Source organism: Bos mutus, chromosome X, assembly GCF_027580195.1.
Source record: "Bos mutus isolate GX-2022 chromosome X, NWIPB_WYAK_1.1, whole genome shotgun sequence".
Classification (NCBI taxonomy): domain Eukaryota; kingdom Metazoa; phylum Chordata; class Mammalia; order Artiodactyla; family Bovidae; genus Bos; species Bos mutus.
In genome coordinates this window covers 106,492,810-106,509,139 of record NC_091646.1, presented here as the reverse complement: position 1 = coordinate 106,509,139, position 16,330 = coordinate 106,492,810, and the positions used below count along the sequence as shown (strand labels likewise).

The window sequence follows — 16,330 nt, the reverse complement described above, 5'->3', positions numbered from 1 at the left end:
TTGTCCTCCAATAAATAAAGAAAAAGAAAAAACTTATCAGTGGTCAACCTCATTATTTACCTTGCTGACATTTAAAAATAATTCATGATAGATTCAGTCATTTTATAATGGCAGCAGTTCCTCACTATGTAGTGAAATATGTAAACATGCTGTGCTGTGCTTAGTCACTCAGTCATGTCCGACTCCGTGACCCCATGGATTGTAGCCTGCCAGGTTCCTGTGTCCATGGGGATTCTCCAGGCAAGAATACTGGAGTGGGTTGCCATGACCTTCTCCAGGGGATCTTCCCAACCCAGGAATAGAACACAGGTCTCCCACATTGCAGGTGAATTTTTTTTTACCATCTGAGCCACCAGGGAAGCCCAAATACTAAAGTTTTAGTTTTTATTATCAAATATATCAACAAATATTTACATTAAACCTTTTTCCTCCTAAATCCAAGCATATGTTAAAAGTTAGTATATGATTACTAAACACCAGACACAAACTTTTATTGGAATATTTTATTTTACATTTTATATTTAAAGAGAATCAATACAAATCGGGACCTATTTACAGCATTTCAAATCAGTGTACAAGAATGCAATGGTTTCATCCACTCTACATTTAGCCAACAAAAATACATGTCTATTCTGCTTTTGCTTAAATTCTGCTGGAATTTGTACTGGAAACAAAACTCTAAAACCAAAGATAAGCCACAGAAAATATAAAGTGCATTTTTATAATAGCTCTATTTAACTTTGGTGGATGAAGCTTCAAACTTTATAGTAAGGCACCTGGAATTCTCCCCCCCAACACCAATTCTTTTTCAAACACCAAGAAAATGCATTCACGAAATTTATAGCTACACAGATAGAATTTTATTTTACCTAATGTTATTTTATAAAGTCCATTTAGGTAAAATGTAAACTCAATTTTAAGTCAACTTTGTTTGGAAAACATTTTCTATAGACTAATTTCTGTAGACAAATTCATACACAGAGATCAATTACCAATTTTTGTGTGACTTATTAATAATCATTTTCAAATGGTATGATGATTTATATGTTCTGTTTTTGAAAGTCCCATAAGTAAGGTTTGAGAAATAGTTATACAGTGTTTTTGTAAGGAAAGTTTGTGTCTATGATCTTTTGTCAAATTGGTGTCATTAATATACCAATCAATCCAGTCCAGTCCATACTCTCTAAGAAACTATGCTTGACACTCAAATGAAGTAAATTTAGCCTGATTTTAAAAATAAGAAATTGTTAAAATGAGTATTTTGCTTTAATCTTGTTCTATCAACTTAATGCAGCTTAAATAGATATTTCATGAAGTACTAGCCTAAGTTTGCATTGTTTTTTAAATTACAATTCCAGATCAATATAAGCACCTGGAGAAAAACCCTGACACATATAGCCCAAGCTAAAGTAGTATTATTTTTAATTAAGATACTATCATAAAATAAAGTGATTATAGCTGTTCCACATTTTAAAAGCAACATGTTTTGATAAGAAAATTGTTATAAATGGAAAACATGATTACTTGACAAGAGTTTTGAATATTTAAAAATGTTGCTACTGCTATCAAGAGGAAACTTGCCTATGAAAAACATTATAATGTGTTTGTGGAAAAGGTTAATAGGTTTAGTATTTTAAGTCATTTAACTATAGCATAATATTAGTCATATCAGCACTTTCAGTATCATTCTTATTTTATTAAGTTTATCCAGTTCCTTAGTAGTAAACTAGGCCCTGATTGGCAGTTCTGTTATTACTAAAGGTTCAGGTTTTCTACTGATACAGATTTTATGATTTAATTTCTCGAACAGTGGTCTCCTGATCAGGACTTTCATCTTCTTCAAAGGTTGGGTTGTCAACGTGAGGAACAACATCCACTGCCATGGAATTTGCTTCATGGTTTACCAGCTGTAGATTTTCATCTTTAAAAAAAAATGGCATTTGAATCAGTTCTAATGAGGTGGATGAAACTGGAGCCTATTATACAGAGTGAAGTAAGTCAGAAAGAAAAACACCAATACAGTATATTAACACATATATATGCAATTTAGAAAGATGGTAACGGTGACCCTATATGTGAGACAGCAAAAGAAGACAGATATAAGAATGGACTTTTCAACTCTGTGGGAGAAGGCGAGGGTGGAATGATTTGAGAGAATAGCACTGAAACATGTATATTACCATATGTGAAATACATGACCAGTCCAAGTTTGATGCAGGAAACAGGGCACTCAGTGCCAGTGCACTGGGACAACCCAGAGGGATGGGATGGGGAGGGAGGTGGGAAGGGGATTCAGGATGGGGGACACATGTATACCTGTGGCTGATTCATGTCAATGTATAGCAAAACCCACCACAATACTGTAAAGTAATTAGTTTCCAACTAAAATAAATTAATATTTAATGGCAATTTTAGGATGCTTTTACCCCTCTGTTCTTTAAGACAAAATTCAACACACATGTCTAGAAGTCTTTCTTATCTAATTCAATCACACTCTGATTATCACACTAATTCCCTGTTTCTTTAAAATGATTTTGCTGCCTTACATAAAGCACTTATATGTGTGTGCTCAAGTCGCTTCAGTTGTGCCTGACTCTTTGTGATCCTATGGATTGTAGCCTGCCAGGCTCTCTGTCTATGGGATTTCCCAGGCAAGAATACTGGAGTGGGTTGCTATTTCCTCCTCCAGGGGATCTTCCCAACTCAGGAATCGAACCCTTGCATCTGGTATCTCCTGCATTGGCAGGCGGGTTCTTTACCACTGCGCCCAGGGAAGCCCTAAAGCATTTATGGCATTATATTAATTTACAATTACTATTTTGTTGATTCATACATGTGCTTATTTTTACCTACATCATAGCATTCTTAAGAGCAACAGTTGTGTCTTCTGTTTCTTCTCTATTCTAAATAATAATAGCTCTTAAAATCAACTTCATGTTTGAATCACCTGGGCACTTTAAAAAATTATCTATGCTTTTTCATAAACATAGATAGATTGATAAGATAGATCTGTGTACATGCTCAGTCAAGTCCAACTCTTTATGACCCCATGGACTGTAGCCTGCCAGGTTCCTCTGTCTATGGAATTTCCCAGGCAGGAATACTGGTTGTCATTTCCTTCTCCGGGGGATCTTCCCAACCCAGGGATTGAACCCACATCTCCTGTGTCTCCTGCATTGCAGGCAGATTCTTTACTAACTGATGGATAGATAGATAGAAGGACTAAAGCTAATCAACCAGGAAGTTGTGGAGGGAGTTCCCAAAATGGAATACAAGTAGTAACAAGTGAATATAATTATTTTATAGATGAAATATATATAATCGTTCTGAAGAGAGTGGGAAAGAAAAGAACTAACCTAAGTAATTTTGGAGACTGATATTTTGACTATATCCTATAAGGTTAAAACCAAAGAACTACACTGGTTAGTGAAACTGTTTTTCACAAGGGTATGTTAGCAATGTTACAACTTACATGTACTTTAGGATTGAACAAATAAGTAAATATACTGAGGATAATAACAGCCGGGTTTCTCAATGTCCAAGAATGGAGTTAAAAGTAAGGAAAGAGGAAGGCTAGAATAAACTCTGTGATGTTGGATTAGAATCATACATCAGTATGAACTAGCTGTTCTTCTGTTAGGTCAATGTAGGTGTGTGTATATTTGTGTGAGTACATACACATATTTCCTCGCTTTGTTCCTTGAAAGGGCTAATAGCAATGATACTCCAAAAGCAATGAGCGTACCTAATGCCCGATCTTGATTCTGAGGTGCTGTTCTCCAATAAAAGCCCCCACTCCCTGATTCTAGGGTTAGGGCAAGAGAGCAGATTAACCTAGATTCTAGCCTAGGGGCCAGAAAACTACAGCTCGCAAGCCAAATCCATAGCTAAGAGTGATTTTGACATTTTTAAGAGGTTGGAAGATAAAACAACACTGTCTCAGCCCCCAAAGCAACAAAGACCTAAAGTCTTCAAAGCCTAAAATATTTACTATCTGGCCCTTTACAGAAAAAGTTTGCCAATCCTTGGCCTAGAACATCTTGTGATAATAGAAAGTAAGGAAGCACTCAAAAAAAAAAAAGGGGGGGGGCGGGGTTATTTTGAAAGAAAATCAACCAACTTGAGGGAGTTCCCAATGACCAAATCTAGGGCAATCTAAGCATGAATAAATCATGAGAATAATATTATGGAGAAAAAGAAATATCTGTGAGTCCATAATATTATAAACAGTTGAATAAATAAGTGGAGAAATGGTATCTCTTCTTTAAATTAGAAGCTTAATTAATGTAGAAAGAAGGATAGAAACAGAAAATCACCATTTGGCACATACTTCAGTAATAATTATTGTAAACAAGAACTATCAATGATTGCTAAAATTAGTAGGTAAAAATTATGATGAGAAACAGGACATTTGCATAGTTTCCAAGTGTTTCTCTATAAAACAATAACTATAAAGGGAAAAATAATAACTTTAAAAGAAGAGGCTTGGCAGATACCACCTTAACCAAGTGAACAAAGTTAAAAACATTGATAATAAGACATGGGCATAATGTGCCTCATTATATGATATCAGGCAGACAAGATAAGATATGTGGTTTTCTTGCCAGAAATAGACAATGGACAATGATTTTAAACATTGGGAAACAGCAGACAATTCCAAATTGAAGGATATTCTTCAAAGTAACTAACTGGTGGCCTTCAGAGGTGTCAAAGTTAAGAAAAATGAAGACTTAGAAACAGTCACATATTAAGACTAAAAGGACATGACAGTTAAATGTAACGTGGACCTCTCAGCAGATTGGGTATAGAAAGAACATATCCAAACATAAAGGACATATATAGGGACTTCCCTGGTGGTCCACTGGTTAAGATTCCAAGCTTCCAATGCAGGGGGTATGGGTTGGATCCCTGGTCAGGGAGCTAAGATCTCACATGCCTCACATGCCTCATGTGTGAGATGAACTAATATTTGACAAGGGAACCAAAAACATCCAGTGGGGAAAAGACAGTCTTCAATAAATGGTGTTGGGTAAGCTGGATAAATATGCAACAGAATGAAACCGGACCTCCATCTCATACCACTTAAAAAATGAACTCTAAATAGATTAAGGACTTAAAATGCCAAAATCAACAAACGGGACTACATCAAACCGAAAAGCTTCTGCTCAGCAAAAAATAATCAAAAGAATGAAAAGGCAAGCTACAAAATGGGAAAAAATATTTGCAAACCACATATCAGGTAAGGAGTTAATATCCAAAATATGTAAGGAACTCATACAATTCAATAGCAGAAAAGTAAATAATCTGATTTAAAACTGGGCAGAATTGAAATTTTGAGGGGAAAAGATATTTTCCTAAAGAAGACATGTGTGCATGCTCAGTCATCTCCAACTCTTTGCCTCCATGGACTGTAGCCCATTAGGCTCCTCTGTCCACAGGATTTTCCAGACAAGAACACTGGAGTGGGATGCCATTTCCTCCTCCAGGGGATCTTCCCGACCCAAGGAATGAACCTGCATCTCTTGTGGCTCCTGCATTGGCAGGCAGAATATTTACTGCTGACCCATCTGGGAAGCACCCCAAAGAAGACATGTGGATACAAATGGCCAATAAGTAGATGAAAAGATGTTAATCACTAATCATCAGGGAAATGCAAATCAAAACCACAATGAGATATTGCCTCACGCTTGTTAGAACAGCTATTATCAAAATGATAACAGACGAGTGTTGCAAGGATGTGAAGAAAAGGGAACTCTGGTGCACAGTTGGTAGGAATGTATATTGGTATAGCACTACGGGAAACATGTATGGAGGTTCTCAAAAAACTAAAAATAGAACTACCATATCATCCAGCAATCCAACTTCTGGGTATACACCCAAAAGAAATGAAATCATTATCTTGAAGAGACAGCTGCACCTCCATGTTCACTGCAGCATTATTCACAATAGCCAGACATAGAAGTAACCTGTTTCTATTGACTGATCAACAGATAAAGAAAACGTGAGATACATATATATGTACACATACACACACGAATATTACTCAGCCATGAGAAAAAAAGGAGATACTGCCATTTGCAACAACATGGATAGATCTTGAGGATACTGTGCTAAGTGAAATAAGCCACACAGAGAAAGACAAACACTGTATGATAACACTTATATGTGGAATCTTTTTTTAAAAGGTCAAATTCATAGAAACAGAATGGTAGTTGCCAGAGGCTAGAAGCAGGGGGGAATGGAGAAATGTCCATCAAAGGATACAAGTTTCCAGTTATAAGATGAATAAGTTCTTGGGAATTTAATATATAGCATGGTGACTACAGTTAACAATACTGTAGTAAATACTTGAAAGTTGCTAAGCATAGATCTTAAATGTTCTCACCACACACACACACACAATTTATAATTATTTGAGATGATAGATTTGGTAACTAATCTTTCTCTGGTTATATGTCAAGTATATTTCAATAAAACTAGGGGGAAATGAGAGAAGAGGAAATGCAATGTGGGATCCTAGGACAGAAAAAGGACATTAAGGGGTCAACTGGTAAAATTTGAGTAAGTGCAATTTAGTTCCTAACATTTTATCATACAATTTCCTGATTTTGATAACTGTATATGGTTATATACGATGTTAACACTTGGAGAAGTTCAGTGATGGGCATTCTTTTTACTATTTTTGAAACATTTTTTAAGTCAGGCTGAAATTATTAAAAAAAAAAAAACAAAAAACTGTGCTTGGGTCCCACATCTCATGGATTCTGACTGAACTATTCTGGGGTAGAGTCCAGGTATCAGTAATGTTTAAAGTTCTTCTGGGTGATCCTAATGTGCAGCAAGGATTAAGAACTAGGGGCCCTATTCTGTGGTTCTCAAAGTGTGGTCCCTGGACAAGCAGAATCATTACCACCTGGAAACTTCTTAGAAATGAAAATTCTCAGGGCCCATCTCAGACCTATTGAGTCAGAAACTAATGGTTGCCACTCTGCTTGTTTTTTTTTTTTTTTTAATAAACTTTTATTCATTTATTTTATTTTGGCTGTGCTGGGTCTTTGTTGCTGTGCACGAGCTTTCTCTAGTTGCAGCAAGTGGGGGCTAACTCTCTAGTTGCAATGCATGGGTTTCTTGTTGCTGTGGCTTGTCCTTGCAGAGCATGGGCTCTAGAACGCAGGCTTCAAGTTGCGGCGCAGGGGCTTAACTGGCCCGCAGCATGTGGGATCTTCCTAGACCAGGGATTGAACCTGTGTCCGCTGCATTGCAAGGCAGATTCTTAACCACTGAACCAGGGAAGGCCCTCCCCTCTGTTTAAACAAGCCCTCTAGGTGACTCAAGGTATGCTTAACTTTGAAAACCAGTGCTCTAATAAAACTCAGCACAATGATGGAACACACAGGCACGAACTAACCAACTGTATGTTTTCGAAGCTATTTAAACCAACTATCACCATAATAATCAGTAGTTAATAGGAAAGGTGCCAAAACAATTAATATATAATTGTATGTGAGTGTGTGTGTGTGCTCAGTTGAGTTTGACTCTTTGCAACCCTGTGGACCGTAGCCTGCCAGGCTCCTCTGTCCACGGGATTTTCCAGGCATAAATACTGGAATGGGTTGCCATTTCCTCCTCCAGTTGACGAGTCTACTTTACTATTAATGTTAAATTTTGCTGTTCTAATATTTTTTTCAAAACCAATTTAAAAATTCACGGTTGTAGTCTGATCTCAAAGCAAAGTGGTGGTGGTGGTGTAGTCACTCAGTCATGTCCGACTCTTGTGATCCCATGGACTGTAGCCTGCCAGGCTCCTCCATCCATTAGACTCTCCAGGCAAGATTACTGGAGTGGGTTGCTGTCTCCTTCTCCCTCAAAGCAAAGTATATTCTCTTAATTTAAGACATATGACTGAGGCACCAATTCATCTATTAGCAGTATCTCTAAACTATAGGAGAAGTAGCCAAGAAGGAAAAGTAACCCTTAAATTATGAAACCCCAAATATCAATATATAAAAGGGATGGCAAGTGTGCCACTTCTATCCATGATTACATTTTAAGTAGTCACAAAAGTCACACTAACATATTCACCTTCAAAGATGTTGGTTTAAGTCAATTTAATATTTGATTTGTTTGAAGAGCATAATAAAGTATTAGGAAACTAAGCTGAAATTTCTTAACTTTTATTTTTTCTCTGACTCTGAATGGGAGGATTTTACCCCAAGGCCATACCAATTCTATGTATCCATTTATTTGGGTGCTCACACTTGTGACGGTTGTACATTTGGCATGCCTCAAACATTTAGTGTCTGAGCAAAATCCAATCATATGAGGAAGTAACATAGGTTGTTGACTTTATAACAGGTATTCTTAGACTGGTTTGGGTTTTGGTTACTGACTTTAGAAATAGCATATGGCTTCTAAAAGTGAAGAAAAGGCAGGGTAAAGATGAATATTTCTGTATGTGTAACTTTTCTACAAACTATTAGATGTAAATTAGAATATCTCACCATCTCAGCATAATAATGATGACTAGGGGCCACAGTTGAACTGTAAAATAAAAAATTACAACTGAAATACAAAGAAATACTTCCCTTAGATATCAGAAGCTTATCTTAAAATACATGATTTTAAATCAGGGCTAATTTTATATTTAATAAAACTTCTGGTTTCCTAATGTTGAAACAAATCTACTCCACACAGCTTAAACATCTCTGTCCAATTTATATTATAGTTACAGGAAACATATTACTTTATTCTTATTAAGGCAAACAAACACCATTTATGTGGGTTAAACTATTATTCCTTTTATTTTATTTATTTATTTTTGGCTGTGCTGGGTCTTATTTGCTATGCGGGCTTTTCTCTAGTTGTGTGAGTGGGAAAATCTATTCTGTGTGGTCACTCATTCAACACTTATTTTAGTATTTGCTGTGAGGCAGCTTGTACTAGGTGCTGGGTGTACAATAGTGAACAATAAGACACTGTCCCTACCCAAATGGACTTTTTAAGGTTTTAATACAATTCAGTGCAATAAGTGCAATGATAGAAGTTCTGTGGAAGTAGACAGTAGGGCCACACATATAACTAAAGATAGGCTTCTCAGGGGAGCAAGTTTTCTTTTCAACATTTTATTTTGTATTGGGAACTAAGATACAAATACAAAATAAAACTAAGATACAGAAAACTAAGATCATGGCATCTGGTCCCATCACTTCATGGGACATAGATGGGGAAACAGTGTCAGACTTTATTTTTGGGGGCTCCAAAATCACTACAGATGGTGATTGCAGCCATGAAATTAAAAGATGCTTACTCCTTGGAAGGAAAGTTATGACCAACCTAGATAGCATATTCAAAAGCAGAGACATTACTTTGACAACAAAAGTCCGTCTGGTCAAGGCTATAGTTTTCCCAGTAGTCATGTATGGATGTGAGAGTTGGACTGTGAAGAAAGCCGAGCACCAAAGAATTGATGCTTTTGAACTGTGGTGTTGGAGAAGACTCTTGAGAGTCCTTTGGACTGCAAGGAGATCTAACCAGTCCATTCTGAAGGAGATCAGCCCTGGGATTTCTTTGGAAGGAATGATGCTAAAGCTGAAACTCCAGTACTTTGGCCACCTCACATGAAGAGTTGACTCATTGGAAAAGACTCTGATGCTGGGAGGGATTGGGGGCAGGAGGAGAAGGGGACGACAGAGGATGAGATGGCTGGATGGCATCACTGACTCAATGGACATGAGTCTGAGTGAACTCCGGGAGTTGGTGATGGACAGGGAGGCCTGGCGTGCTGCGATTCATGGGGTCGCAAAGAGTCGGACACGACTGAGCGACTGAACTGAAATGAACGCCAATTAACAATGTTGTGATAGTTTCAGGTGAACAGCAAAGGGACTCAGCCATCCATATATATGTATCCATTCTCCAAACTCAAAGGGAAGCAAGTTTTAAAGGAGGAACAGGAGTTGGACTTGACTTCCCCAATTTCTTGGTGGAGGAAGAGTGGAAGGAATGGGCAGAGAGAAGAGAGTGGTTCAAACTATGACTGTTGAATTAAGGTTAGAAATTAGGAGATGGATTAAAGGAAAAATTATATTGAATCAAAAGGAAAGGGAGAGGGAAGAATCTAGGATTCTCCCTAAGTTTCTGGATTGAGGCACCTGGGTTGGTGTTCCTACCATTAATGCAGATAAAGAATACGGGAGAAGGAATATGAATCGTCATTTTATTTGCTTCTCAAATTCTCTGCAAAAACTGTTCTGCCTTCCACCCTCCCCCATAAAAACAGAACACCAAAATGGTAGGTTGGGACTTTTCTTCTTCTTTTAAACTGACCTGGCAATAAACTGAATTATCCCATACACTCATGCCTCCTGCATAGCAGGCAAGAATTCTACCACTGAACTACCAATGCTGCTAAACTGAATTATGCCATACCCTCTTCTTTCTCATCACTGAATTCTATTAGCACACAGTTACAGGAACCAAAAATTCATCTGAGGCTAAGAGACAATGATTATCTATTATAGGTAGAATAAAACACAGATTATTAAGATTCTTATGACTACTTTGTACTCTGCAAACTGTTCAAAGATTAGATTACAATATGAGGTTTGCTTTTGCATGATGGTATTCCTCGTGACCCCTGTACAAATGGTATCTATGTCACTGATAAGCCTATCAAGGACAAAGGTTCATGTTATAGGAAGCTGCAACTTTTACAAGTCATCTTGACATTTCATTTTCCTCCGATTTTTTAGGCCAGAATTAGGTCATCTCAAAATGGGGACTGAGGAAAAACTATCAAACCAACAAAAACCAAAAGACAAAGGTAGAAGTTAAAGAGAGAGAAAATAATTTGTATAGGGGTTTTCTCTAAGGAAAAAAGTAACAGAATTCCCTAAAATCTCTCTATTGGTATGGCATTACTATTTTGAAATTAATACATTCACTTTTAGTTTCCAAGGTTTGTTCATTTCATGGCAAATAACAGGTGGCAGCACACTGTTCTTAAACACAGTTTCCCATCTGGCAAAAAAAGGAGGGGGTGGTTCTGGAGAAGTTGTGTATAAATCAAGGTTTTGGAAATTAAATTATATTTTATCATTCCATAATTTCTGGTTGATATGCAATAAAGAATGGCTTCTAAAGTTGAAAACTTGTCCTTAGCTTCTGTAAGTTAATAAATCAACACTTAAATGCATTTGAGAGCAACTTTCTAATAAAAAATGTTTTTCTGTGAATAAACCCCATTCTTAAAGCATTTCATCTGTTTCAGGTACATTTGAATATGTGTATATTAAGTCAAAAGAGGGGTGCATCCTGCATTGCATCACTGTCACTAGAAAAAACCTGGAATGTGTTAATTGTGTTAATGGATAAACAGAATAAATGCTAAAAAACAGGAGTACTCTGCCTGGGTGTCTAATCTCCAGCGGATCATTTGTGGGGCACTTGGGGCCCCTCAGCCTGGTGCTCACTTGCTGAGTGTGCATGTTCCTCCAAAGGTGGTTCATCTGCTCCCTGAACTGAAGCATATCCAGATGAAGCAGTCTCACTGCGGTTATCCTCTTCATGAGGAGAGGCATTACTGGAAGTTTCATTGGATACAGGAACTTGCAAAGACACTGACCCATCTTCAACATCCACCTGTGGAAAGCATTTGACCACATTAACAGGATCTCAGAGTACACACTTTTCCTTGACATATTATTACAAAGTTTCTTCATAGGTGACTTCTTAGAGCAAGGCTTCTTGACTTTTGAAACTTACAATCTATTTTTTGATGATCACAAACATCTCTTGCTGGTCCCAGCCAGAGCACTGGAATAACAGGGTCCAATGGGGTGAAAGATGTTACAGGCAGACTGCCATCAACATTTGACATGTTTATCTGGGTGAACACTTCATAATATAATGCCTGAGACAAGGAACGCACTCAAAAAACAAATTCCTATGCTGTCCCCTAGGAGTATTGAGAATCACTGTCATCTATATATCTCCTCAAGTCAGGAAGATTCTGTTGATCTTGAGTCTCTGTTGTGTATATTGTGAAACAGGTAGTTTTTTCACTTATGAAATATAATTCAATATTTATTATACTTTCTCAAACTTTACATGCTCATTTAACTACAAGTTTGGTTGCAATGCAATAGTAAGATAGTAAAAAACAACAAGGGGTATCAGAAGTCAGCTGGGGTTATCACTTCAAGTTCTGACCACATAATAAGTACATTTGAGGAGGGGGAAGAAGGAGGAAAATAGAGGTGGTCCAACATGGCATCTCACTGTCACTATGATATAAGTAGTTCCCATTTTTGGTATAACCTATAAGTCTAGCACATTGTATAGTTAAAAAATAGGATGATAACTTTCTGAAGGTTAAGATATATAAATAACACACTGGTTAAGTTCCTTTGTATAAATAGTTTAGCAATGTTTACCTCAATTCCCAAAGCTTTGAGTATGTCACATTTGCACATGGGGCAAGTCCTGTGTTCTAACAGCCATGGGTCAACACATGTCTTATGGAAAACATGGCTAATGAAGGAAAAACATATAAATTGGTTATCTGTTGTGAAATAGCAACAACGCTTTGCCTAATATACTAACAAGTTACTCTATAAGTTTACTTGGTCTTTTAACAAATGACTTTTTTCCTTTTAAAACACACAATTACAGAAACAAAATTTAGAAATTTCATAATACAGTACTTTTAAATATAAAAGCCTCATTACCCTAGCTTCATAAAAACTATTTTTAATACTACTTATGAAAAAATAGTTAAGATATTGCCTGATCTAAGATGTACAGTAATTCGGATCTTGATTATTTTGTTATATCCTAACTAGACCATTCAGGTATGACCTAAATCAAATTCCTTATGATTATACAGTGGAAGTGAGAAATAGATTTAAGGGACTAGATCTGATAGATAGAGTGCCTGATGAACTATGGATGGAGATTCACAACATTGTACAGGAGACAGGGATCAAGACCATCCCCATGGAAAAGAAATGCAAAAAAGCAAAATGGCTGTCTGAATAGGCCTTACAAATAGCTGTGAAAAGAGAACCGAAAACCTGAGGAGAAAAGGAAAGATATAAGCATCTGAATCCAGAGTTCCAAAGAATAGCAAGGAGAGATAAAAAGCCTTCCTCAGTGATCAATGCAAAGAAATAGAGGAAAACAACAGAATGGGAAAGACTAGAGATCTCTTCAAGAAACTTAGAGATACCAAGGGAATATTTCATGCAAAGATGGGCTCGATAAAGGACAGAAATGGTATGGACCTAACAGAAGCAGAAGATATTAAGAAGAGGTGGCAGGAATACACAGAAGAACTGTACAAAAAAGATCTTCATGACCAAGATAATCATGATGGTGTGATCACTCGCCTAGAGCCAGACATCCTGGAATGGGAAGTCAAGTGGGCCTTAGAAAGCATCACTACGAACAAAGCTAGTGGAGGTGATGGAATTCCAGTGGAGCTATTTCAAATCCTGAAAGATGATGCTGTGAAAGTACTGCACTCAATATGCCAGCAAATTTGGAAAACTCAGCAGTGGCCACAGGACTGGAAAAGGTCAGTTTTCATTCCAATCCCAAAGAAAGGCAATGCCAAAGAATGCTCAAACTACCACACAATAGCACTCATCTCACATTCTAGTAAAATAATGCTCAAAATTCTCCAAGCCAGGCTTCAGCAATATGTGAACTGTGAACTTCCAGATGTTCAAGCTGGCTTTAGAAATGGCAGACGAACCAGAGATCAAATTGCCAACATCCGCTGGATCATGGAAAAAGCAAGAGAGTTCCAGAAAAACATCTATTTCTGCTTTATTGACTATGCCATAGCCTTTGACTGTGTGGATCACAAAAAACTGTGGAAAATTATGAAAGAGATGGGAATACCAGACCACCTGACCTGCCTCTTGAGAAACCTATATGCAAGTCAGGGAGCAACAGTTAGAACTGGACATGGAACAACAGACTGGTTCCAAATAGGAAAAGGAGTACATCAAGGCTATATATTGTCACCCTGCTTATTTAACTTATATGCAGAGTACATCATGAGAAACGCTGGGCTGGAAGAAGCACAATCTGGACTCAAGATTGCTAGGAGAAATATCAATAACCTCAGATATGTAGATGACACCACCATTATGGCAGAAAGTGAAGAGGAACTAAAAAGCCTCTTGATGAAAGTGAAAGAGGAGAGTCAAAAAGTTAGCTTAAAGCTCAACATTCAGAAAACGAAGATCATGGCATTTGGTCCCATCACTTCATGGGAAATAGATGGGGAAACAGTGGAAACAGTGTCAGACTTTATTTTTGGGGGCTCCAAAATCACTGCAGATGGTGACTGCAGCCATGAAATTAAAAGATGCTTACTCCTTGGAAGGAAAGTTATGACCAACCTAGACAGCATATTCAAAAGCAGAGACATTACTTTGCCAACAAAGGTCCGTCTAGTCAAGGCTATGGTTTTTCCAATAGTCATGTATGGATGTGAGAGTTGGACTGTGAAGAAAGCTGAGTGCCGAAGAATTGATGCTTTTGAACTGTGGTGTTGGAGAAGACTCTTGAGAGTCCCTTGGACTGCAAGGAGATCCAACCAGTCCATTCTAAAGGAGATCAGTCCTGGTTGTTCTTTTGAAGGACTGATGCTAAAGCTGAAACTCCAGTACTTTGGCCACCTCATGCCAAGAGTTGACTCATTGGAAAAGACTCTGATGCTGGGAGGAATTGGGGGCAGGAGGAGAAGGGGACGACAGAGGATGAGATGGCTGGATGGCATCACCGACTTGATGGACATGAGTTTGAGTGAACTCTGGGAGTTGGTGATGGACAGGGAGGCCTGGCGTGCTGCGATTCATGGGGTCGCAAAGAGTTAGACATGACTGAGCGACTGAACTGAACTGAACTGAACTATAAACTAGTACAATTAGTCATTCTTGATAATATAGACAAAAGTATTGAGTGCAAAATAATTCTCATAATTTAGGAAATGTGACAAATTCCAAGAATACCACTATTTAATAGCAAAAAGGAAGAATGTTAAGAATAACTTCCAGGAGATGGATAATGAAAAGCTAACAAACACTTCCAAATAGGTGCTCATAAATTGATTTTATTTTTTCTCAACAGGATGGGCAGAAATCTTTTGAATTAAATTATCCAGTACCGCTCACACACAAACACACAAATAAACAGTGGTGCTGGCTACACACACACACACATACACACACAATCAACAGTGGTGCTAGCTAGGTTCTCAGTTTTTTACAGAAGTAGTTTCCAAATTGTACCAGATTATGGAAACTTCATATAGTTAGCCTCATACTATTTCCAATGATATTAAAAATAAAGCAATCATCTGTATTTAAGTGAAAAGAAGTTAAAAACAAACACTTTATTTATTTGGAGACATTCAAAATAGTTTCCTGCACTATAATCATTTTTGTAAATCAGCTATTTTTATTGACAACATAAAAGAAAATCAAACTTACTTGCAGGTTAGGATGCGCACCAAATCATTTGGTTTATATAGTTCAATACACACGGCACAACTATCTCCATCAGGGCCGATTTCCTAAGAGCAAAGAGTTACTGTTATTCTGATGGATAAGAAAAACACACTAAACTACAGAGCAAGATCAGAATATACATGTATTTAATACATTACTTAAATTCCTACAGAAGGAGCATCATATCACTAAAATGACTTTCAATAAGAAATTTAAAATTACCTAGACTTAACTGGAATCTAAAAAAAAGCCAAACTTATAGAAACAGAGTAGAAAAGTAGTTTTCAAGGGCTGAGGAGGGGGGAAAATAGGGAAAAGTTAGTAAAAGGGTACAAATTTTCAACTATGAGGTCTGAAGATCTAATATAAAACATGGAGACAAGTTGATAACACTGTGTATTATGTAATTGAAATTAGAAAATAAAATACTTAAGACTTTAAAAAGTAAAAGAAGAGGATTCCTGAGTAGCCTAGTGGTTAGGATTCTGGGCTTTCACTGCCATTAGTTCAGTTCAGTTCAGTTGCTCAGTTGTGTCTGACTCTTTGCAACCCCATGAATCGCCACATGCCAAGCCTCCCTGTCCATCACCAACTCCCAGAGTTTACCCAAACTCATGTCCATCAAGTCAGTGATGCCATCCAGCCATCTCATCCTCTGTCATCCCCTTCTCCTCCTGCCCCCAATCCCTCCCAGCATCAGGGTCTTTTCCAGTGAGTCGACTCTTCACTGCCATAGCCTGGGTTCAATCCCTAGTCGGGGAACTCAGATCTTGCAAGCCATATAGCATGACAGAAATAAATAAATAAAT

At 37.5% G+C, this 16,330-nt stretch overlaps 1 protein-coding gene across 4 annotated transcripts in view; it reads right to left on the bottom strand.

Annotated features, from left to right (window-relative positions):
- Positions 1-488: 488 nt before the first annotated feature.
- The window catches only part of RNF128 (ring finger protein 128), a 100,487-nt gene continuing 84,645 nt past the window's right edge, over positions 489-16,330 (bottom strand). For 2 of the 4 annotated variants that reach the window (XM_005895547.2, XM_005895546.2), the window contains exons 4-7: positions 15,504-15,586; positions 12,435-12,531; positions 11,472-11,640; positions 489-1,921 (exon numbers count right to left, since the gene is read on the bottom strand). In XM_005895547.2, the coding sequence (XP_005895609.1) occupies positions 1,788-1,921; positions 11,472-11,640; positions 12,435-12,531; positions 15,504-15,586 (483 nt within the window). In that variant the 3' untranslated portion in view covers positions 489-1,787. Of the gene's footprint in view, positions 1,922-11,402; positions 11,641-12,434; positions 12,532-15,503; positions 15,587-16,330 lie in introns of all 4 variants that reach the window. The other 2 variants (XM_070365778.1, XM_070365779.1) reach the window with 2 other exon arrangements.